The 25977-nt window shown below is 43.4% G+C and overlaps 2 protein-coding genes and 1 long non-coding RNA gene across 5 annotated transcripts in view; 1 reads left to right on the top strand and 2 right to left on the bottom strand.

Moving 5' to 3' along the window:
• Nucleotides 1–25977, top strand: part of LOC109427678 (ras-GEF domain-containing family member 1B) — a 167624-nt gene that overhangs the window by 113040 nt on the left and 28607 nt on the right. The window lies entirely within an intron of this gene.
• LOC134285238 (uncharacterized) overlaps nucleotides 1–25977 on the bottom strand; it is a 227301-nt gene that overhangs the window by 192114 nt on the left and 9210 nt on the right. The window lies entirely within an intron of this gene.
• Nucleotides 7575–25007, bottom strand: LOC134285235 (uncharacterized). Its single transcript, XM_062845685.1, has 2 exons — nucleotides 22476–25007; nucleotides 7575–22256 (listed from the first exon to the last, which is right to left on the bottom strand). Exon 1 carries the CDS (start codon nucleotides 24508–24510, stop codon nucleotides 23314–23316), a length of 1197 nt encoding a protein of 398 aa, XP_062701669.1. The 5' UTR covers nucleotides 24511–25007; the 3' UTR covers nucleotides 7575–22256; nucleotides 22476–23313.

Here is a 25977-nt window from a genome sequence, read left to right as displayed (position 1 = left end):
ATGTTACGCAACCGCAGCGCAGTACGCATAAATTTCAATCTTCCTATTATTCATTTTCCACTTGTTGGCGGGTTCTCTTTCGAATACGATTAAGGTGCACAACACGCTGGTGGGCCGAGGTTGGGGTTTGTGGAGGAGTTGCCAAGTAAAGCTGTGCCTTCCTATCTTGTAGCGAAGTCACCCATCGACAACGCTGTTTTTGTCGTCGTTGGTTGATCGCAGGCAGACACTATTATGAACGCATCCCACCAACAACCAACAGCAACTCAGAGCGTCAACTCGACTACAACAACGAAGCGAACTGGTAAACTGGTTGCTGCTGTTCCGCGGAGTGCGTGTTTCGGAAAAGACTTAAACTCCCGACATCGACCCAAAGTGTTTACGTAATAAATTGCCGTTGATATAAGGTTAACGATTATTACGACACGGCCGAGATGAAGTTCGAAAACGAGGAGCAAATAAATAATCACTCGCCGCGGTCGCTGGCTGGAGGTTTGTTTATTTACAGCAGAGCGAACTCCCATGCCGCAGCCACCGCCAGCATCGCGAAGTGATCGCTCCTCTACCGATTGGACTCCCATGTCTCAGATGTAGTAGATATTATGTAGTTCGATTCGATACCATTTGAAACCAAATACGACGATGCAAGATGAATAGTCGCCATGTTTTGGGTTAACCAATTAGTAGGAATATTAATCTATGCTTTTGTTGATCGCCCATTGCCTACATTTATAATGTTATACATTGTACAGTGGTATGCTATAGATATGGGTTACTAACTTCTCGATGGTTGTTCACATACACATACCTATCATAATAGTACTGAAAAGCCGATAAAAGGGTTGGCGTTTACAATTTAGAATGTGATGTGGTCTCGATCTTCAAATCATCAAAAAGAATAATTTAGCAGAGCTACGTTTTCAGCTTCGGCGACTGAGTGCTACGTTGACTTGCTTTTTGTATTCTATCCGATCATTCCTCCAGAATAGTGGAAAAAGCAATCAGATGTTGACTTACGGTTCTGCTGCTGGAATTTGCTGCCCAATCAGCATCAACGAATACTTCCAGCTGAGAAGATGCCACACCTAGTACCTAGTCTGTGTTGGATGGTTCCCTTCAGGTGACGGAGTACGCACTTCGCTTCATTCCAGTCAACTTGACTTGGGTGACTGGTCTTCCGTCGTTAATTGTAGCCCTCCAGATCTCGCTTTCCGGACCTTCCAATTTTTATGGTACGTGATTCGGGGACATATGGCTTCGCCATATTCACGTTGTCACTGTAATGGATGGGTGGTAGCCCTTTCGTGCTTCTTCCCGATCGCCTCACAGAAGGCTCTGGCAACAGCCTCCATTTCGGTTCCTTGACTTCAATCCAAGAATGATTCATCTTTTTCTGGATTGCGTGTTATCTACTTCAAGTTCCATTCCTCGTCGGCGTTGTCGATATTCAGTTCATTTGGACTGCTCGGTTCCAGGACTAATTGACTCTGTGGCTTCAGACGTCTTTCGTGGGAAATATATGGTACAGCACTTACATACTTTCAGTCCTGAGCACCCACGGTAGTGTAGAGGACCGAATTGAAAGATCTCCATCCTGGGCGAATGTCAGCCATCGCCTTGACCTGTGGCGAGGACAAATTTCTGTCGACTTGCTTAATTTCGTTGTAAAGGTTGCGCCGCCATGAGCCTCTAGGTCTGCCTCTGCTGTGATGTCCTGCTGGGTTCAAATCTAACGCTTGCTTGCAGATATCGTTCCCGCCCCTGCGACCCACCTCGTTGGAGATCCAATTGCCAGGCCACCATGCAGGAATTATATACCACAAACATCTGTTGGTGAATACCTGCAGCCGCTGATGAGTGTTCTCCACTGATACACACCAAGTTTCACTGGCGTACAGCAGCAGAGATTTCACGTTCGAGTGGAAAATTCGGATGTTGGTGCGTTGACTAATCTGATTGTTTTTCCACGCATTTCTTAAACTCGCAAAGGCAGCTCTTGCCTTCTTAATCCGTGCATCTATGTCGATCTTGGTGCCATCATCGGCTGCCATTTGGCTACCAAGATATTGGAAGCTTTCAACATTCTCCACTGCTTGCCCAGCTACCGTGAAGCTTGAAGGGTTGACCGTGATTATATTCAACGATTTGGTCTTGCGGACGTTGATGGTGAGACCTCAACGATCGGCAGGAGCGATTGGCAAGATCATCGAGCTTACTCTGCATATCAAAGCGCCGTTGTGCTATTACAGCAACGTCATCAGCCAATTCGAAGTCCTTTAGGTGCTCCATGATAATGGGCTGCCACAACAAACCATCATTTGGTTCACGATCAATCGCACCCATCAGGATCGCATCGATTACGATGAGGAACAGTAGCGGTGATAGGATACATCCTTGCATCACTCCAGCAACGACCCGGATGAGATCGAACAAGACACCGTTGTGCAGTACTCAGCACGAAAATGCCCGGTACTATGCTTCAATAAGTCCGATGATTTTCTCAGAGACATTCTTGCGCCTGAGGGCTCCCACATGTTTGCATGATTGAGACAGCCGAAAGCTTTTTCGTAATCAATGAACACCAGGTAGAAAGATTCTTGAAATTCATTGATTTGCTCCAAAATGATACGGAGCGTGACTATATGGTCCACACAGGATCGTCCGGCACGGAATCCTGCTTGCTGCCGCCGGAAAGTTGCGTCAATCTTCTCCTGTATCCGATTAAGGATCACTTTGCAGAGGACTTTGAGAAAGATACACAGTAACATGCTGCCCCGCCAATTATCGAATACAGTCAGGTCATCCTTTTTGGGTACCTTTACTAAGACGTCTTGCATCCAGTCGGCCGGAAATGTCGCGGTTTCCCATATGTTGCAGAGTAATTGATGCAGCAGTTGTGCGGATACTACAGGGTCAGCTTTGAGTATCTCGGCTGATATACGATCGACCCCCGGGCCCTGTTCGATTTCATGCTACGGATGGCTGTTTATATCTCCTGCAATGATGGAGCTTTGGTGTTGACACGGATAATGCGGGTGAGCCGGGCCGGTCAATAGCTGTCACCGGTATTTGCGACATTCTAGGGCTACGGCTTTGGTTCCTCGTGTTTTCGCTCGCTCTACCGCGGCTTTGGCGTTCCTTCGTCGCTCCTCTATCTTCCTCCAGGTGTCAACGGTGATCCACTGCTTTTTCTGAGTGCGTAGCTCACTCAAATTATTGTTGCCGTTGGCGATGAAGACGTTCTTGATGTCGATCCATTGATCTTCTCCGCTTCCACCTTCCGGAATATCCACAGCATAGTTCTCCAGCTCCTCGACGAAGGATCTTTTCACCGCAGCGTCTTCCAGTCGGCGTGTGTTGAACCGGCGCCCGATTTTATCCTGCTCTCGATGAATCCTAGCAGTGCGCAGTCGAATCTCGCCGATTTGGTCGGACGCAATGTCGGCGCTACGTTCGTTCCGCACATCAAGAAGGCTCCGTCTACATTTTCGACTGATGCAGATATGATGGATTTGATTTTCCGTGACGCCATCACGGGAAACCCATGTCACTTTGTACACTGGTCGATGAGGAAAGAGCTATCCCCCAATCACCATGGCATTGTTGCCACAAAACTCTGCACACAGCTCACCGTCTCGCTCATTTCATCGAGACCATTACGTCCCATGACGTGCTGATAGTTCGAGTTGTCGGAACCAACCTTCGCGTAGAAGTCACCCAGGAGGATATTGATATCACCTTTTGAAATCTCATCCACGACAGCATTCAGTTGACTGTAAAAGATCTCTTTGTCTTGCAGTTCGACAGCATCGGCTGGCGCGTAACATTGGATCATGGTAAGGTTAAGAACCCGTGTTTTGAATCTGGCTACAGTTATCCTTTTATTAAAAGGTTCCCACTTCATGAGCGCTGCGTGAGCGTGAGCGATCAGCAGGAAACCAACTCCACGGTGGTGAGGAGCGTGTTCACCTCGTAAGTCAGAGTATAGCAGAATTTGACCCGACGCCAAATTGTGTTCTAGGTATAGCTAGAGGTGCATTTCATATTCAGCCGCTGTATACCAGAACAGATGCTGTTGGAGCCGCACCTCCTTGGTAAACAGACGCTCGGGACGTACCTCCTCAATCTAGCAGAAGTCAGAAGGACAACAGTGTCTAGGCTGCCCTACCGGTCAAGCACACAACTCTTATCTGGAGGTCTTTGTCATCTCTTTACCCGTGCAAGCAGGGAGTAGAAACTTGTGAGGGCCAGAGCTATGTCGGAAATTCTCCTTATCGACTCACTATTTTTCAGCCCCAGCGTTAGAAAAGCGAGTCAAAATGGAAGAAGAAAGGGATTACTTCTTAAAGATGCTGTTCCATCCCAAGTTGATGACGGCCAGTCTCTCCCGCTGGTACGCCGTCCGATCTTTTGACAACAAGCCGTGACCACATTTCATAATTGGTTACTTAGGGTATTATAGAAGGCACGAATTTCCTTCTCGGGAACCGAATATCGGACTGTGGTTTTGGCTCCTCGTGTTTTCGCTCACTCAATCACAGCTCTGACGTTCTTTTGCTTATCTATCTTTCTTCACGTGTTACCTGTGGTCCGACATTCTACCTAATGCGACATAGGTTTGTCCCAACTTGAACAGAATAGGACAAAGATCATGCTCCACGAGTTAAGAGATTTTTAAGCCATGCGTTGAGATTTTGAGCAGTAACTTCGAGTCGGTAAACACTACAACGCTGCTGAATATGGATCATCAAAAAATTTCGATTTTGGATTAGTAAATTGATTATTTACGAGTTGAAAAGTACGCAACAAATTCAGCTTCCGTTTTGTCTGCAACAAAAATTTTCTAGATCATGTCATTATCTGTTACCAGTTGGGATAAAGAGTTACCGTCGCGTCTTCTTTGTTGCTTGTTTTGTGCCTATTTTGTCTGACAATTCTCTTCACTGTACTAAACATATTAAAAGCAAATAATAAGGATTCCACACAAAATTGCTGCCCCGAGATCTAGCCCAAGATGCATATTCATGCAAAATACATAGACATGACCTGACATGACCATGGTCTGCGATTTGCAACATCCGTTCAACTGCCACTAATCGACACCGGACGGATCCGTCTCTCTGTCTACGGTCGTCGGTCGCGGTCAGCAGCAATGTGGCTAATTGGTGGCCCAGATTCACCGAAGCACATAATTGGTCCACAATGGTCTCTGGCCCTGCGCCGATGAGCGACCGACAGGAAATTGAACCTATGCCATCAACCCGCATGGCCTTTTCCGAGGTCTAAGTGGAACGAAATCAGCTCCAGTAGCAGTGATCTAAGCAGGAAGGTAGCTAAATCGCTAAACGACGTCCCAGCTTATATTGATTATACACATTCATCGGGGCGTGTAGTTGATCGATGATGCCGCCGCCACCGCGTCTATCACTGCTCGCTCGCTAGCTCGCTGCTGCAGTCCGCGTGTGTGTGATGCGGCGTTTCATGTTCCAATTCCGTGACATCATTTTTGTCATTTTTCACCTCACTCTTGTCTGTCGGTCTGTCGGCAACCGTCGTCGTCGTCAACGACATTGAGACTTTTTTAATGGTGCAAAAAATATCATACAGAAGCGAATGGCTCTGTAGCGATGACGACGGTACAAACCTGATTGCAAATTTATGGGTTTGTTTGCTGTGCACTGCCTGCTAGTTTCGGGTGGAGATTTCTCATGTGTTCCATGTGTAGGAACACATCAAACCGGCTTGCGGTGCTTTTCGACGGTAATCAATCAGACTGCAGTTGGTGTACAAGTGTGCTTGATGGCAAAATTATAGCATTTGCTTAACGAATGGTTGCGTCATTTATGCATTTAGGAAATTGTCTACAGTGGTTCGCGAATCTTGTGAAATATTGTGACATAGTATAAAATCGCGTAAATAAAAACTTGTAAGGTATTGTCGTAAATCAACAATCATCACGCGTTATCATTATAGGTTATATATGGACACGCATGGAGACGCATGGTCACAATTACAAGCCCTTACCCATAGACTTGCAGACTTGCTTGCAAATAAATCTTAGCCAAGCGGTATAAGCGACTTCAACAATGCTCCTTGTCGAGAAAGTTGAGGTAAAAGCTCTTCCTGGATTCCCGCTGAAGAGACTTTCCAGTGTAAAAATCTTGAGGAGATCAAAGACGCGGAAAAACTCGTCACGGCCCTGAAGCGACAGTTCGAGGTTTTAGTGGCCACTGCGCTCGTAAAATTCCGTTAGGGACACAGGTTTCCATGGCTCGGCTACCGGTGGCGAACGCCCGGCGTCCATGTCGGTTGGTCGGCGTGCTCGTTACCACCGGAGGCTTGTTTCAGGTGTTTCAAACAGAAGCTTTGGTACGCAAAGGTCAAGCCAGGAGCAAGCCGTGTAGGCGATGTGGAGGCGAAGGCCTTAAGACACAAGGCTGCACAAGTGTTGGACTTGTCCTGGAAAATCCGAGAACAAGTAACACTCAGCAGGAGGCCCAAAGTGCTCGGTCTTCAAGAGAACCCCAGCTGGTAAATCATTGGGTAAATCATAGTAATAGGGTAACGCACGGTATACAATATTCACAAGATAGGCCAGTAACGCGTGTAAACAACCTGTGTCATCATTGCTATTTTTGCATGATATTATGGCGCTAGCACCAAACCAAATAGCGACGTTTTGACTAGCGACACTTTTTTTCAGTAGCGGGTATAATGCGCTGTGTGCGTTCAATGATGCACTATCATATACGTCACTTCCGATGTATGTTATAAACAACTCAACATCAACAAAAATATGTGTTATCAAAAAAAAATATTTATGTCGTTTTCGTTTTTGATTCAGTTCCAACCTGGGTTGGAACTAGATCAGATCACAGTTTCAACCCCAACCCAACTTCGGTTTCGCTTGTACTAAAGTTTGTTTGACGTTGTTTGTTTACACATTTTCCTCCGATCCAGTTCCAACCCACGTTCAAAAACGAATTCGACATTAGTTTGGAAACTACCGAATCTATAATAGATAGTACGAGGTAGTAGGCTATGTTTTTTCTTGCACTTCGTTCGATCAACGATACTAACTACAGCATCACCAAACGTTAGTAATCCGGAATGTAACATCAGTTATTCAGAACGTATCACCTTCTAAATGTTGTACACCGTGGGATAACGCAGTTAAGCCTGAGCCACTGACGTAACCCAGAAACTGTAGTGTCAGACAGCTACTGAGCAGGGGACGGATATAGCCATCATAGCGGAACCATAACGCGAACCCACCGGGAACGATATTTAGGTTTCGACCAGGTCCAAAATGGCGGCAATATAGACGGCGGGTACCCAGTCCAGGAGTTGGTATCATCATCAAAAAGGGCTTCGTGGTCGTAAAAGTCAACTGGGTCTTCAGCAATAGCTGTTATGCACCTCTTCTATAGTCTTCTATATTCACGAGAATGGTGGCCTGGTACGATCTTCTTTCGCCGGTGGCTGGGTTGTGCATTAGGGAAATGTCACTAATGTGGAACTGGCGGGGATTGCAAAATCCCTTGGCGTAGGTTTTTTTTTTTTTTTTTTATTCCTTGTTGGGTATATAAGTCACTGCGACCTGTTTTTAGATCTATTGTGACAAATGCCCCAGTTTTGTTTAGCTATGTCAAGTTGACGTATCACCATTGGAGTTAGCAATAATCAAACCTTGACTGTAAGCATGATCCCAACACGGTGCCACAGTTCGGATGAACTGTACTACCGCATTGGCGTTTGTTCTCCAGACATCAAGGGGTTCTATCAGCCCCTTGTCGAAGAACCTAATTCTTTTAGCTGCAATTGCCGGGCAACGGCACAACAAATGCTCCGAGTCTTCTGTATCTATGCCGCAAAAGCGACATACATCATCTTGAAGTTTTCCAATTAGCTTCAGATGATACCGGCTCGGACAATGACCTGTTAGAAGGCCAGTAAAAGAACTAAGATCTTTTTTAGAAAGTTCTAGAATTTTACGAGTACTTGAAACGTCCGGCTTTATGAAACGTTTCGACTGCCTCGCAATAGTGGTGTTTCCCCAGTTGGATTTTATTTTCTCATGTTCCCATGCTTTAAACTCCATTCTGAGAAAACAACCAGACACACCACAAAATGGTTCAGGCCCTATGAATTGATGAGACGATCCAAGCCTTGCTAACATATCGGCTTGTTCATTTCCTTCAATTCCACAGTGCCCTGGAACCCAAAATAGCTTCACCTGATTACGGCAAGCTAACTGTTGAAGTGACTGAATACACTCCCATACAAGTTTAGAAGAGCATGTTGCTGATTTCAAAGCATTTAGAGCTGCTTGGCTATCAGACATCATGCAAATTGTTGAATGTCTGTAGTTTCTGCGTAAGCAAATATTACTGCATTCCAAAATCGCCTGGACTTCAGCTTGAAAAACTGTAGGCCATTTGCCCATAGGAATTGATATGTTAATCCCGGGGCCAGTCACGCCTGCCCCTACTTGATCGTTCAATTTTGAACCATCAGTGTAAAATACGATTGATCCTGGGTGTAGTTCTGGGCCACCATTTGTCCACAGATTTCGCCCTGGATTAATCACTTCAAAAGTGCGTTCAAAATTGTATCTTTTGCTCATCCAATCACTATTATTTACGACGAGAGAGCCGATACTAATTGTTTTCAGAATACTAAGATGCCCTCTCAGGTCACCATCAAAGAGTTGTGTAGTTCTTTTGAGCTTCAATGCACTCTTTGCAGCTTCTGATTGAACAAATTGATGCAGCGGAAGTAGGTGAAGTAAAGTGTCAAGCGCTTTAGACGGTGTACTTCGCATTGCACCAGTAATTGAAAGAGTAGCTAATCTTTGAAGTTTTTCTAGTTTCTTCTGTGCTAACCTTTCATTTGTTTTAGGCCACCAGACCAGTGACGCATAGGTAACTCTGGGTCTCACAATTGCCGAATAAATCCAGTGGATCATTTTCGGTTTCAATCCCCACTTTTTACCAAAAGTCTTTTTACTGATCCATAGAGCACTTGTAGCTTTACCAACTACATGCTCAAGATGTAAATTCCAATTTAGTTTGCTGTCAAGATAAACTCCAAGATACTTGACGGTATTTGAAAGTTCCAAAAGAGTTCCTTTCAGTTTTAAGTTAGTAATTGCTATTTTTCTCCGTCGTGTAAATGGTACGATCGTGGTTTTAGAAGGATTTATGTTCAATCCTTCCTTATCGCACCACGAGGAGACTAAATTTAAGGCAGTTTGCATTCTGTTAGTGATAACATTGTCATATTTACCACGAACTACTATGACTATGTCATCAGCGAAGCCAATTATTTCGAAGCCCTGTGCTTCCAGTTTTTTTAGAAGATCATCAACTATCAAAGACCACAATAGAGGTGATAGTACGCCTCCTTGTGGGCACCCTTTTACTGCTCTAACGGTAATAAATGAGTTGCCAAGGTTAGATGATATCTCTCTTTTTGATAACATTTCTCCAATCCAATCAACAATGCATCTATCAAAACCACGTCTTGACATAGCATTCCTCATTGAATCGTAAGATGTGTTATCGAACGCTCCTTCAATATCAAGAAACGTAGCAAGTGAAATCTCCTTTGCTTCAAAGGATCTTTCCAATTTTGTAACCAGCTTATGAAGTGCTATTACCGAAGATTTGCCCTCTTGATATGCAAATTGATTTTGGCTCAATGGGCTTTTTGTTAAATATGACGATTTGATATACTCGCCTAGTATTTTTTCCATTATTTTCAACATAATGGACGATAAACTTATGGGTCTGAAGGATTTTGGTGATGATTTATCCTTCCTATTTGCCTTTGGAATAAAAGTGACTCGCACTTCTCTCCAAGCTGTAGGGATATGGCTTAGTGATAAGCTTAATCGGAACAACTTGGTTAAAATAGGTGCTAAGATTTCTTTACCCTTCTGGAGTAGTACAGGAAAAATTCCATCCCTACCCGGCGCTTTGAAGGGTTCAAAGGAATCAATTGCCCATTTAACCTTTTGTTCAGTAATAATTTGATCGCCCAGAATGCATGCATCACTCCTGGTGCCTTCTAACACAGTTGATTCATCATCTTCATGAATATATCTCCTGGTTTCATTGGCCTCAGTTTGCGATACAGATGTATTCTGGTCTTCAGTGAAAGCAACAATGGAACAGGGAAAGTGTGTTTTCATCATTGTTTCTAAGATTTCTTCGGAGCTCTTTGTAAAAGAACCATCTTCTTTTTTTAGAGTTCCAAGACCTATAGAATGATCTTTAGCGAGGACTTTTTGCAATCTAGCAACAATCGGAGTACTTTCAATGTTTTCACATGTGTGCCTCCAATTTATCCTCTTCGATCTTCGAATTTCTCTGTTATAAATTGTGAGGGACTCTTTGTATTGTTCCCACTGTTGTGTTCTTTTAGCCCGGTTAAATAACTTCCGGGTTTTCTGTCGCAGTTTTTGCAAGTAACTATTCCACCAAGGAACATCTCTATTTGAAGAGCGTTTCTTTGGTGCACAACTGTCATGAAAAGCCTGTTTAATTATGCTCGAAAATGTCGAAGCGCTTTTTTCAAGCCCATGACGAGAATTTTGAATGGCATTTAAGTTATCCATTCCCGATAAAAGTTTTGAGGTGTACATATCCCAGTTAGTCTTCCTGGGATTTCTAGTAGTTTCTATGAGTTGACAGCCAGCCTCATATTCAAACAGTATATGCTTGTGATCAGATAAAGAAATTTCATCTGACACATGCCAATTTTTGATTTTTTCCGAGAGTGTAGGGCTACACAATGTCAAATCCAAAACTTCCTGCCTAATAGCATTTGTAAAGGTAGGTTTATCGCCTCTGTTACATAAATCGATTTCATTTCTTGAAATGAAATCTAAGAGGTGTTCTCCCCTACTATTAATGTCTGTGCTAGCCCATATCGTATGATGAGCATTTGCATCACAACCAATGATGAAAGCTTTATTTAGCTTTCTGCAATAAGAGACAAAAGCTGCTACTTCTGGTGGGGGTACATCATCCACATCTCCCGGAAAGTATGCCGAAGCTACACAAATTTCCGTTTTCCCGTGGATTGTTGGTACTTCCATCATAATTGCAACAATGTCACGATTAATAAATTGTGTAATTGGAACTGCATTCACAGTCCCATTCACTAAAATTGCAGATCTTGGTGGTAACTGCCCTACTTTATATATTAATTTGGAGGAATCTGTATGGATTCCCATTATCCTACAATTGTTCGTCCATGGTTCCTGGATAAAAGCTATATCCAGTTTACTCTCAGCAAATCTTTTGCAAAGTACAGCTGTTGCTCCCTTTGCGTGATGAAGATTTACTTGGATGAACCGTAAATTTTTAGTTTGCATTTTGATCGTTAGGATCCAATAATTGTTGATTTTTACACGTAAGATCAACAGAACTTGTAGTCTGGCCAAGCATAATAGGGTTCTCTGTCCTCTTAACTCCACTCAATCCTAGGATTTTTACGTACTGATCAATGATCATCACGATATCACTAGTTTCTTGTAGGTTTTTAGAGTTACTTTAGCCCTTTGCTTTGGTCTTTTGCTACTATATTAACTTAAAAAGATAATACACACACACACACACACACACACACACACACACACACACACACACACACACACACACACACACACACACACACACACACACACACACACACACACACACACACACACACACACACACACACACACACACACACACACACACACACACACACACACACACACACACACACACACACACACACACACACACACACACACACACACACACAATAAAATTTAAATAAATAAATAAATAAAAATATTAATAATAAATATATGAAACAAAAAAGTATAGAATAATTAGAATATATTTAATTGAATTGTAGTGTCAAGAAAATAAAAAAAAACGTATACACAATAAAAATAAATAAAAACTTTTAATATCTTTACTTACTGATGTAGGAGCATTTGTCCCCAGTCACCCCTACCTTAGTCATTGTGCACTACCTTTACGGTGTTGAAAACGCCAGCAATATTGTGAGTGTTTGCATCTCACTTGCCCATAATAGACTCACTTCACAGTTCGCAAGCCAAAACAAAGGAGTATTTGAATGCATCCAAATATAACCGTTTGCAATTAATTTGCGATCCGGTGGTTTTTTGATGCACAAGTTGCCGTATAGGCTGTAGATTGTGGATGTCGGCTATTCTTTTCACATACGCATATGCGAACGACACTAGCCATCACCACACATTTGATTTTTAAGCACTTTTTGTTCCCTCTATTTTGGAGGGGAACCGAACTTGCATGCGAGATCTCATTCATGCATTTATTTATCTCACGCACTGAGATCTATTATTGTTTTCTCCCGGATCACAAATTTTCACTAGGAGTTAAAACTAATAAATTTAATTTTTTCACGCAACGTCCACCGTCCTACGTACAAAAATGTAATTCTTGGCACTCGTAAACTACGTGCACTAATCACTCGCGAATTATAAAATCACTTTTCGCTGCTAATTTTATAATTTAATCGAACCGATACGAACCGCACTTTTGTACTTAGCAGCAGTGTTGCCGTGCGTAGGTTAGGCCAGATGGAATTCAAAACCTTTAGTAGCCATTGCCGAGACTCCCGAAATGTTCAGATCTGCTATGCAGAAATGATTGCATAGACGAATATAGATGCTCGACACGTCGGAAAAGGTGCTCAAGAGGGTTATCCTCAACAAACTGTTGCGGTATACTGAGGGTATAGATGTATATGGTCTCTCATGCAACCAGTTCGGCCTCCGGAAGGGGAATTCTATCGGACTGTTGGTCACGCAGAAGACTCCCTGGTATGCATTTGTCGTTGTGGAAGCCTGGTACGTTTGGAGCCCGTGATAAAGTATGGTATAGTATGGAATGAATGGAACTTAACACTAGACAACGGACACACAGAGCATGCACCAGTAGATACGGAGAAGAAACTATCCTCACGAAAAGTTTCATCGCCCGGAGCGGGAATCGAACCCTCACCCCATAGCATGGTGCGATTAGAAGCTTGGTGACCCTAACCGCACGGCTACGAGGCTCCACGCCAGTACCTTGTAGGCTACCTACAAGGCCTTCCACAGGCTTACTTACCTTACCGGTCGGACTATGGCCTGAGTGGCCTCTGCTGGCCACTTGATCGACCCTCCTAGCTCGCTGTGTATCGCGTCTTCTTGTACCGGTTGGATGACACTTGAGAACCATTTTAGTCGGGTTGCTATCCGACATCCTGATGACGTTACCCGACGACCGTAGCCTCCCGATTTTCGCGGTGTGGACGATAGATGGCTCACTTAGCAGCTGATGCAGCTCGTGATTCATTCGCCTTTTCCAAATCCCGTCTTCCATCTGCATTCCGCCGTAAATGGTACGCAGCACTTTCCGTTTGAAAACTCCAAGGGCGCGTTGGTCCTGTGCACGTTGGATCCATGCTTCTGGCCCCTGAAAACTACCGGTCTAATCAGCGTTTTGTAGATAGTTAACTTCGTGTGACGATGAGCTTTATTCGCTCGTTGAGTTCTGCGGAGTCAAAAGTAAGCTCGATTTCCTGCCTCAATGCGTCTGTGAATTTCTCTACTGGTGTTGTTGTCGGCGGATACCACTAAGCTCAAATACACGAATTCTTCAACCGTCGATAAACGTTCGAGGTGGCGGGCGCTGTGCATCATCCTTGGTGCCCTTTGTCATTATGTACTTTATCTTTGACACATTAATGACTAATTCGATTTGCGTGACTTCACTCATTAGTCGGATGTACGTCGGGTGTACACTCAGGATTCTTCTATGGATTCCTCCCGGACTTCCTCTCTGCCTTTCTTTCAGAGACTTTTTCAGAGATTACTCCAGAGATGCCATCAGGCATTCCTCCCTGAATTCTTTCAGAGATTCCTCTCGGAATTCCTTCATTTATTTCTCCCGATGCAACATTTCTCCTCGGGATTTGTACAGCGATATTCTCTGAGATTCCTCTAGACAGTATTTCCAATATTCCTTCATTTATGCTTCCCTAGTTTTCTTTAGATATTATTATGCCTTTAAGGATATCTCCCGGGATTCCTATCCCAGTTTATTTTATTTAGAATTCCTCATTCCTTGTTCCTCAATGATTTCTTTTGGGATTTCTCTTGAGATTCCTTCAGGGATTCCTCCAAAATTCATTCAAATATCTCTTCCAGGATTCTTTCGGGATTCTTTCCAGATATTCAAAGGGATTTATTTTGATATTTTTTTTATGGATTACTCAAAGATTTTTTATGGATTTCTCCCATTCTTTTTTCATGGATTTCTTTTGGGATTTCTTCCGGAATTCCTTCATTGTGGCCTCCCGGGATTCCTTTAGAGAATTCCTCCCAAGATTCTTTCCGTTATTTTTTAAAGGATTGCCCCGGAGTTCATTTTAGGTATTTCTGTTGGGTTTCCTTTTATCACTGACTGTTTCGGTGGATTACTTCAGACATTCCTGCAGATATTTCTCCCACAATTCCTCCAGTGATTTTCCCCGGATTTCCTCTAGGGATTATTCATGAGATTTTTAAGGGAATCCTTCCGAGTTTCCTTTAATGATTTCTTTAGGAATCCTTTCGAGATTTCTTTAAGAATTTGTATCTGAGGTCGTTCCCAGTGTTTTCTGGGATCCTTTCCTGGATTCCTCCAATACTCTCTCAAGGACTCCTGTTGATTTCTTTAACCTTCCTGCAGTCGCACGGTTAGCCACCCTCACCAGCACCACGCAAATGTTGAGTACAAAAAGCGAGATTTTTCAACGTGTTGTACAAATTACAACAACGCGATTGCTGGAGGGTTAAGAGACTACTCCAGCATCGTTTCATGGATTGCTCCTGGGATTCCTTCAGTGATTAAGGCCGGAATTTCTCTTGAATTCTTTCAAGAATTCCTTCTGATAATCACCCCGGGATTCCTTCAGATAATTCTTCAGGGATTTTTTCCGGAATTCTTTGAGGGATTTCTCAAGTGATTTTGTCCTAGGAATTCTCTCGGAAATTTTCTAGATACCAGATTCCTCCATATAATTTTCACAGAATTCTTACGAGGATTACTCCGAAGGAAAATAGGGAAAAAAAATCGAAATTTTTAGTAGTAAACCTCAGTGGCACAAATTTCCCAAATGGAGGAGAATGTGCCTCTGAAGCCGACCTAATGATACCTGAAGCCGCAGTGTAATCTGACAGTCGTTTTTAAGTGTTTATTATCTCTATCACTTGTTTAGAGTAGACGTGTGCGCCGAATATCCGGCGTGAACTCGGCGTGCATCGGCGTGGGGCTTCTTAACTAATTATGAACAAAGTTAACTACTTTCTAATGATTGGATTACAGCAAGTGGACATCTAGCTATGTGCTGCTGCAGAAATTTTCTGGTTTTGATGATGGTAGCCTTTCTGAGAAGGGATACGCCTATTGGCGTGCGGTTTTCACGCCGTCGATTGCCACGCCGACACGCCGATGCTTCCTGGATCGGCTTCAAACAACATAACCATAATTTTTTTCCACCAGTGCATGGGTAAAACACCCCTTTATCAATCTTCGTTTAAAAAATAGTATATTTGATTCTTGTTGACTTGGGAAACCGCACGCTGATTCACGCCGATTTCTCATCGGCGTGGCGCGGCGCGGCGGCGCACACGTCTAGTAAAGAGTCGTCTAGGTGTTTCGTAAGCCATGGAGTGCAGGTTCGATTCCCGATTCAGTCGGGGAAAACTTTTCGTCAAACGGAAAATTCTCCATTGGGCCACTGGGTGTTATGTGTGATGTCTCGTGTTAGTAATGTTCAGTATGTGCAGCCTCTGGCTGAAGACGGCGTAGTGTCTTTAAAAAAATATCAATTGCATAAGCTTCGGATGAATGCATTCTCAATTTCATAAATATTTCTCTCTGAGCATCTCGCCTAAGGCTATCAAAATTTGAGATACGTCAGCAACAACTTGTCTCACGAAACATACCTATGTCTCAAACGAGACTAATTTTATGACATCCATCAATCATTCAACTATGATAGCGGCTAGACATACTGATCACCGACGCCGCATGCATATCATATACCACTATACTTGCACACGACTCGTTGCTCCCCTATTAGTCATTCATGTTGCGGTTAAACGATCCGACAGAACTCAACAAGTTTTTCACTTGGGCCACGCGATCCACAAACCACGCCGTACAAAAAGGGCGGCAATTTGTTTCAATTGTACGTAATTACCTTGTTTATTGCGACGCAAAACTGTTGCCACCATGCTGCTACAGGCCCCCAACCGGCCGGTGTGCTGTTGTGGTCGAAAGTTAAACAGTTGTACTCAGCTGGGTAAACAAAAAAACTGCACCAGTTGTAAGAGGCACTACTTGCCACATTTTAAGTTCTCCGCCAAAATGCGACCTAACGCCTCCGTCTTTTGACGAAAGACAGCGACGAGACGCGGCTACGACCACAACGACTTTTGCGAGGAAGGTTGAATTTATGCGCATAGTTTATTCGCAGTCGTGTCACTTACATCGTTTACCCGAAAAAAAAACGACCGAGAAAAGTGCTGATTAATGCGCATTTTTTTTCGAACAAAAGTTGTTAGCAAAATTAAATTAATTGTTATTAAAGCGCGAAAGGTGTCAAAAGGTAGATAGTACTAAAGAGGGCATAATTCCAAACGAAACGTACTAACTACACTTGTACCCAAGTTCATTTTGAATAGCATTTGTCATACCCGATCACGCAATCGATCAGCAAACCAAAGCTGTCACTATAGAGAAAGGGTAAGGGTATTTGGCATTCCAAAGTGTTTGTTTAGCAATTGGATAGGCTTTTTAGCACGTAATTTTACTATCGATGTCGAAGGGAGCCATGGTGGTACATTTGCTTAACCGTTCAGCAATACCGTTGTTTGATACGGCACGGTGTTGCTGCGTTGGTGCTGATTGTATACGCTGCCTACTTGTATGACTGGTTAAAGCCTGGTCCATGTTAAATCTGAGTTTACACAGAGGAATGTTAGGAGAATTGGAAACAATAAATGTTTACATTTAATTTCTTTATTTAGTATTACATACCTCATATCATGGTTAAACTGAAACAATAATTTGCCGCCATATCACTCGGTTTGCCGCTGACAACGGATCAATTTCTAAGGCCTCAAGTACACAGGGTCAAATATTTGACAAGGAAAGAACTCAATAAACAACATCGATATGACACTCAGGGCCGGATGTAGGAGGGGGTCGGAGCAAATTGAAGGTTGTCATCCTTCGGATCCGACAGCAAACCGAGCTTGAAGAATGCCTGCTCATCCTGTACGCCGTGAAGCGGTTCAATGTCCAGATCTTCCAGCAGCACTTCCTGAGCGTCCGACGCCCATTTATTTAGGGTGAGACCAGTGGATTGAAGCATAACGGTGGCTTGCTGTCGGAGAATTACAGCAGCTTCGTTGATGTAAAAATCTCCCACGACTGGTTCGACGGCAGCGGGATGCAGTTCCGCTTGATCCTTGGCAATCTGCTGCAGTGTTCTCGTTGCAAAATACGGTGCCGTTGCGGTGCCATATGTAAATGTTTGTAGTTCATGCGCCCCGATGGGATCGGATAGACTGATCCTGATGATAGATCTTCGGGATGGTCACAGAATCTTGCGTCCAAGCGTTAAGAAGTACAATAAACTCGCACCTTGCCAGAAGGTTCTTCTCCACATGATGATTCGCGTCCGGGACCTCAAGTGGATGGAGAAGAGGTCCCGTTGACAAACCGGTCTAACCAGAAGCGTGTCGTTCAAGAACTAACCGGACGAGGTCTTGCATGATGCGTCGAAGACTACCCTGAGCTTTGTGGTCGTGCCTGATTACTTGAATACGACGTGGGTGGTGGCGAATGAAGCAGTGTGGAATACGATCATCACCTGGATCTGTCACCTTCTGCATGTGGCCAAGATGCAAGTACTCGCCCATGAACCGATCATATGTGTCCTTGATTGCAGAATCGTTTTCAAGACGGCGTTCAGAAAGCGTCTATCGGCAATTGACCTGGATACTCCCAGAACCTTTTCAGAATGATCGGTCTTTGGAGGGCGAACGATTTACCTTGTTGTCGCATCGCGGGTTGTCGTTGCTTGTACCGCTCTTTACAGCGGTGTTCTTCGGACGATCAAATTGGTCCTGATGGAATTGTTTCCCAGGACTTGCGGCTTCCAGTCGATCATCAACGGCAGAAACGTGAAATGCATTAGTTTCGACTATCCACGGAAGAACACCAAAATAAATCTTCTGTCCCGTGTGGAGTTCTTAGTATCGGTTTCACTACCGATGACGAGGTCAACAGTACCGGGAACACTGAACTAGGGATATGCTAGCTACACGTTTGAAAATTTCCATGCCAAGATGTCTACTAGCATTTCTGGTAGTTGAGACTACGACTGCAGTGTCATCGAAATCGTTCGATCTTCCGACTTGATGTTTGCAGTAGCGGCACTACTAATCTTCTGCGTATGATCCGATGCCTGCACTCGTGCCTTGTCCGTGATGCCGTGATCATCGACGATGTTGAGAACAATCGTTTCCTGTAATGTCACGGTAGGTACATGCAGTTTGGACTGCCATGCTGACTTGACGGGAACTCGATGCATTCACAGATTGGTAAGGGGAAGGGCGGGAAGTTGTTGAATCAATGAATCCGTTGAAGTACCGGGATTCGATGACACGGTTAATCAGACTGTACATGTTTGGATGGCTGAAGTAGCGGATACTTGCACTGAAGCGGAATCGTGCAGAAGCGAGCCGTGGGACACGAAAAACAGCTGAATTTGGAACCACACCTCTTCTATTTGTTACCGAAGCTGAGGCAGTTCCATCATAGTAGATTCTGGAAAACCACTCACGACGCTGGCAGACACTTTTCCCGAAGAAACACTGGACAGGTTCGCAAGGTTTAATAGGAAATTGTTTAGAAAGAGACTCGATCGGCAGATACGCACAGGGTAAAAAAATCACTCACAATATATCTGTTTAAAGGTAGGACACAAGAACATATAATGATATAACATTTTCAACAACAACCAATTGAAACAGCAAAGAATGCTTGAATATGTACTTTTGGACGATGTTTTGAGATTTCAAACCAAGAATCTAGACAAGGCTTTAGGGCCCTATTGCTTTGTTGTAGTGGATCCTACCCAACAACATTTTCTAGTCAAAAAGACTAGAAGAGGTTGTTAAAACCATCATAAATCCAAAATAAAATATATTTATTAGGTGTTATGAAGGGTTTCAAAACATGTACAAGAGTAATTGGTCATCCAAATGTAACTTGGGTAATTACCAGTCTATATATATCTTCTCATTTTATATTGATTTGATATGTAGTATGTGAGTCGTCCATCGTTATTACCTACAGGATAATCTATGCTGAATACTTTGAACCTTCTGAAGTTTCCAAGTGCATACAGATTTACTGCTCACCGTGCCTCACACAGTAGTGGAATTTAATGAGAAAAAAATAAACCACCACCGGAGGTCCGTTTCGAGTGGCCTTGTTTTCTCCAGTTTTTCCTATACCCAACCTGCTGCTCATCCTGGCCTTGTTGGGCGTTTGTCGTCATGGTTGAAATCCATTTTTATTGCACGCACTCCATAAGAGCAACCAAGTTTATCCAACCAACCTAGCTAGAGCATATTATGGTCTGGCAGGGGACTACTCTTGGTATGTGGGTAACTGCATGATTTCTCCCTTTTCCGCGTGCATGTTAGTGCCAGGTTCAAGACTGTCTCTGCCTTTAGGATGTTTATAAATAGTGACATGAACGATTTGAGGAACGTTAATTTATACGGTTCATAAATTTTGTTCGCCGTGGCGGCACGGCAGTACCAGACCAAGGTTGCTCAGCCTCAGTAACTCGGATGATAGCAGGTCTTAAAATTTGACGCATCACCAGAATCGTCTTCCATCTTCTCCTCACATTCAACTAGTAAATCGTTTATCAAGTTTATATAATCCCCTCGCATCGCAGTCGTAGCTCATCTGCCATAGGCGAATGATAAATATACATAAAATGATGTTCTCCTATACCCTCACAAAAAGCGCATCCATCCATTGGGCACTAATCGTATAAGTATACTTCTCGATGAGCATGAAGGCATTTTCATATCTCAGTCGAAGCGTACAAGGCCGATTTACTCCCATGGTGTATGGCACTGGCTGATTGTTTTATTTACGTTTGCGGTTGTGCGCATCAATCCGGCATCAACCAGAGATTTGAAAGACGGTGAGGCTCCGCGGGCGAGACTGAATACTATACGTACCTCGATAGGTAGGTAGGTACATATAGCGCGCGTTTACGCGATTGATGTGGCAGGGTGCTTATAGTTAGAAGATGCTGCTGGGATATTATTTTCAATTTCTTTCACCCCACGGATTATTATCTCCCGTGAAATGAACTGATGATTCATTGATGTGATTACCGTTGAGTTGGGCTAACCTGTCACGGTTTAAACACATGACTATCACGCCAAAGACCTGGGATCGAATCCCCTGCCGACAAACTCTCAAAATATGAGTTCTTCCTTCGGAAGGGAAGTACGCCGTGGCTCCCGAGATGAACTAAAGCCTAGGGCTAAAAATCTCGTTAATTCAGATAAAAAAAAACTTGACAATTTTTAAATATTCTCAATCCAAAACGAACACAATCTTTGCATTGATGCTATCTATCACTCTTGCAACATACTCTGCTTATCGTATCCTTCCGGCTTTGACAATCTTCTGGATGCTGGGTTCGTCTTAGAGTGCAACGAACTCGTATTTCATTCTACGAATGTTTTTGACAAGGCTTCGCAAAGTAATTATGATTTGAAACTCTAGGACTACAAAAAAGCTGTAAACCAGTAACAAATGGTAGAGCTGATATGCACAAACTACCAAGTGTAAAGAATTTTAACTGATCAAAATATCGATTGTTAGAGAAATCTTTTGATTATTTTTTAACATTCTTTAGGTCCAAATAAGCAAATATTCAAGATAGTCATACAACCTCCAGCAGTAAGATTGATAAAATCATGTAAAAACATGTTTCAAGCGCATGTCTTCTTCAAATGATTCCCCCATTTCCGACGACGTTGAAAGCCATCACGCTAAATGATGACTCATCGGGCATGCCCTCTGTTCGAAAGCGCCTAGGTTCGGTGGAAGGAGGAAAAACAAGACGGAAGTTATTTTACGTCATGGAAAATGTATCGTGCGGAACCATTCTGAAGTGTTGCAATCTTAATGTGTAAAAAAAATAAAAAAAAATTGCGCATTTAGTTCAACACTGGACTGCGCACTCAGTCTTCATAAGTGCGAAAACAGTAATAAAAGCTTTATGCTGAATAAGTGCTCTGAACATACCGAGTTGATTTTGTTGCAATCGCGCACTTTTATTTACGTTTTCGCACTCTTGAAAACTAGAGCGATAGTCCAGTGGTGAACTATTTTTATTTTTTGACACAAACGTAGAATCACAATGTAGCCTTTGACAACGTATTTGGCACATGGTTGATTATGCTCTTACATGACAAGATTCCATAGTTCGACAAAACGTAAAGCCTCTCAAGTGGCACTCCAGTATCGGGCATGAGCAATCCAGAACTGCTAGGTAATGTATGGAGCAATCGAAGGCGCCTTTAGCTGATACTGTAAAACGTGTTCTTCAGAGGTCTAGCGTGACAATCGTACAACAGCAGATTCACCTTCGCTTCTTTTGGAGTGCTATCTCGGCTATTTTGGTCACAGCTCTAATAGCGTCCATGGTCGATTTACTCTTCCGGAAGCAGAACTGATTATCCGAGATCACAGAATCTGCTGGCCTCTCGGTATAGACGGCCAGTCTCGGCAGAATGATCTGGTTCAACAGTTTCCCGGTGGTGTCCAAAAGACAAATAGGTCTGTATACATCCTCGTTCAGTCTAGCCATAGCTTTGAATAGAGCCCAACTTCTCGCGTTAGTTGGGCGGCTACCTTGTTTGACCGCCCAGGCGTTGAAATTTCTATCGATAACCACGCTTGATAGCATGGATCTAGCACGGACGAGAACTGATCTATCAGTCATCTGGGAGGGCATAACAACTGCAATAGTACACCCCGTTGACCTTCGCTATTGCGCAGCCCTGGTTCAACGTGGAAATTATTTCCCGGACTGGAAAACTGACCGGTTGTACAGACCGCCGCTAGCTTAAGGTACACCGGGGCAAGTTGAAACGGGTGGGGCAAGATGAAACAGCGGGTTAACATTATGTTTTCCAATGATGATAAACAGTTTGATTGCCGTAACACATAGTTTTTGATTCAAACAATCTTTTAGCGAAGAAAGAATTCCCAAATTGTTTTGAAATCTATTTCAAAACTTCGTGTTTCATCTTGCCCCACCCGTTTTAACTTGCCCCGGTGTACCTTAGTCTTATCTGCTATCCAATTTCCGTTGTCGGCAGGGATGCAGTTAGGGGCCGCTACTGTGCATGACTCCGAGACTGTCTGCCACAACTGTTGTGCGGCCCCACAGTAGCTTAGGTTTAGCTGTGTAACCACAGTCACCCAGTGATTGTATGAGATGTTGAATAAGATGTTAAAGTGGAGGCAATATGCGTACATTTTACATGCGCCTAAATGGAGGTATGCACGCATATGGCTTCCACTTTATCATCTTATTTATGCAACATTTTTTACGATTACTGGTTGTCTGGGACATGCACTATCGTCAGCTAATTTGACATCCACGCGTGCCTGGGCATTTTTTTTTTCATCTAGTTCATTTATTTGGGGCTCAATCGCGTATAACGCTTTACGGAGCCAAAGATCTCTTTTTGCACTTAATAATATACTATGTACAAGATAATAACTTTTCAATCATGTTTGTTAGTGATGGGTGGATGCCAGGGTACTCGTGGCAGCTCGAGGTTAGAAGGTCACATTTTGCAGGATGGACAGGGTGAGGACTGGACCGAAGGTTTACTGCAGCTCATCCGGGTGGTAATCGCATTTTGCTAACGTGTTCGGTGCCTTGTGGTGTTGGAACCAGCTTGTTGAAGGGCTTGGTCTTCCGGATGGCCAGGAGCAGCTCGGTAACACGAGGAGGACAAAACAGAGAAAAAAAAAACTAGAGAAGAAAACACAAGCGAATTAAACTTTTATATCAGATGAACGGACAGCAACACGAGGAGGACAAAGCAAAGAAAAAACTGGAGAAGCAAACACTAGCGAATTAAACTCTTATACCAGATGAGCGGAGAAATTAATAAATGGATTGCATATAGGGGAGATCGCGGGTTCCCAACACATCCCTTATTGGAACAAAGGGTTGTCTACCTCGGGCTTCAAGGGTATCCAATAGTAGTGCTCTGGAGGCGTCATTATCCGGGCATTGCCAAACTACGTGGTCGATGTCATCATAACCGGAACCGCACTTAGTGCAAATATTGTTGAGCGCGAGCTTTATTCTATGCAAGTGTGCGCCTAGCGAGTAGTGGTTTGACATAAGTCTTGACATTACGCGAATAAAGTCTCGACCTACGTCCAAACCGTAATGCCACGCTCGCAAAGAAACTTTAGGAATAATCGAATGTAACCACCGTCCCAGTTGGTCATCTCGCCAATCATGTTGCCAACTTTGAAGAGAACTCTGGCGAACTAAATGGAAAAATTCATCATGTGAAATTCTTCTATCATAGATCTCGCCTTCCTGTGCGCCCACCTTTGCGAGAGAATCCGCCTTCTCATTGCCATAAATTGAGCAATGAGAGGGGACCCATACAAAGGTAATCTTGTATGATCTTTCGACCAGTGCACACATCTGCTCTCTTATTTTTGTAAGAAAGTAAGATGCATGCCTTACAGGTTTCATCGACCGGAGTGCCTCAATAGAACTAAGACTATCCGAGAAGATGAAGAAATGGTCTACGGGCATGTTGGAAATCATCCCCAAAGCGAAGTCGATTGCTGCCAGCTCTGCAACATAAACAGAACAAGGTTCTTGAAGTTTTCGGAAGGCGGTGGAATTTTCATTGAAAACACCGAAGCCAGTAGGCCCATTGATGCGGGACCCATCAGTGAAGAATCTCTTACAGGAATTGACATTTTGGTACTTTTCGTTAAAAATGCGAGAAATAGATATACACCGAAGTTGATCTGGTATTCCCTGAACAGCTTGTTTCATGGCCAGATCGTATTTAACAGAGGAACTGTCATTGGTGAAGTGTACACGAGGAGGATTATAACCTGTGAGGCTTATATCAGATGACATGTAGAAAAGATAGATTCTCATGAGTTTTGACTGCGTGTTCAGACTGAGCATTTCTTCGAAGTTTTCAATAACAAGTGTGTTGCTCACTCCACACTTGATAAGTAACCTTAGCGAGAGCTCCCAGAATCGGTTCTGGAGGGGTTTCACCCCTGCCAGGACCTCCAGGCTCGCATTATCCGTTGAGTGCATACAGCCGAGGGCAATACGCAAACAACGGTATTGAATTCGTTCCAGCTTTATTAGGTGACAGTTTGCTGCTGAGTGGAAGCAGAAAGAGCCATACTCAATAACAGAGAGAATAGTCGTTTTGTAAAGTTTTATGAGGTCTTCCGGGTAAGCACCCCACCATGTACCGGTAATTGTGCGTAGAAAATTGATCCTTTGTTGACATTTTTGCACCAAATACTTGATTTGGGTACCCCAAGTGCCTTTTGAATCAAACCAGACCCCAAGGTATTTCGAAGTCAAATACTGGTCGATTTCTATTCCCAAAAGATTAAGTTTCAGTTGGGCTGGGTTCCGCTTTTTAGAAAACACAACCAATTGATCTTGTACCGACTTTTCGAACCCTCTAAGCAGAATACCCTCTATGAATGAGTGTAATCAGTTTCGTACCTTTTAATTCCGCCCTATGTTGCTTATCCTTTGACAGATACGCGTATTTCGACTACCACTTGTAATCTTCCTCAGTGTAAGTTATCCACTTCACTTCATCCACACAGTGGATAACTGACACTGAGGAAGATTACAAGTGGTAGTCGAAATACGCGTATCTGTCAAAGGATAAGAAACATAGGGCGGAATTAAAAGGTACGAAACTGATTACACTCATTCACAACCAATTGAGTTTTTTGCGGAGCAAACTCGATCCCCAAATCTCTTGCCCAGGTTGACAGATTATTTAGAGAATTTTGCAATGGTCTTTGCAACATTTCTGCATGTGGGCCTTTTAGAGAAACCACAGCATCATCCGCAAGTTGTCGTAGCGTGCATTGCCCTTCCAAGCAACTATCAATGTCTTTCACGTAAAAGTTATAAAGCAAGGGACTTAAACATGAGCCTTGGGGTAGGCCCATGTAGCTAATTCTGGAAATTGCCAGTTGTCCGAGATTGAAGCTCATATGTTTTTCTGACAACAAATTATACAAGAAATTATTTAAAATTCCTGGAAGTCCACTATTGTGCAGTTTTTCTGACAATATATCTATGGAAACTGAATCAAAGGCGCCCTTAATATCAAAGAAAACTGAAGCCAGTTGCTCCTTTTCCGCATAGGCCAGTTGAATATCTGTTGAAAGCAACGCTAGACAATCGTTTGTTCCTTTGCCCTTGCGAAACCCGAACTGTGTATTTGAAAGCAAATTATTCGATTCAACCCAATGGTCGAGTCGCGATAGGATCATTTTTTCCAACAATTTCCTTAAACATGATAACATAGCAATTGGGTGGTATGAATTATGATCAGACGCTGGTTTACCAGGCTTTTGAATAGCTATTACTTTGACCTGTCTCCATTCTGGCGGAACAATGTTGTTCTCCATAAATGTGTTGAACAGGTCCAGTAATCGTCTTTTCGCGATATCTGGGAGATTCTTAAGAAGATTGAACTTGATCATATCGCTTCCCGGAGCGGAATTGTTTGAAGAAAGAAGAGCC

The sequence above is a fragment of the Aedes albopictus genome, chromosome 1 (genome assembly GCF_035046485.1).
Source record: "Aedes albopictus strain Foshan chromosome 1, AalbF5, whole genome shotgun sequence".
NCBI lineage: Eukaryota > Metazoa > Arthropoda > Insecta > Diptera > Culicidae > Aedes > Aedes albopictus.
Note: the sequence above shows the minus strand (reverse complement) of the source record. Positions and strands in the feature narration are given on the sequence as shown.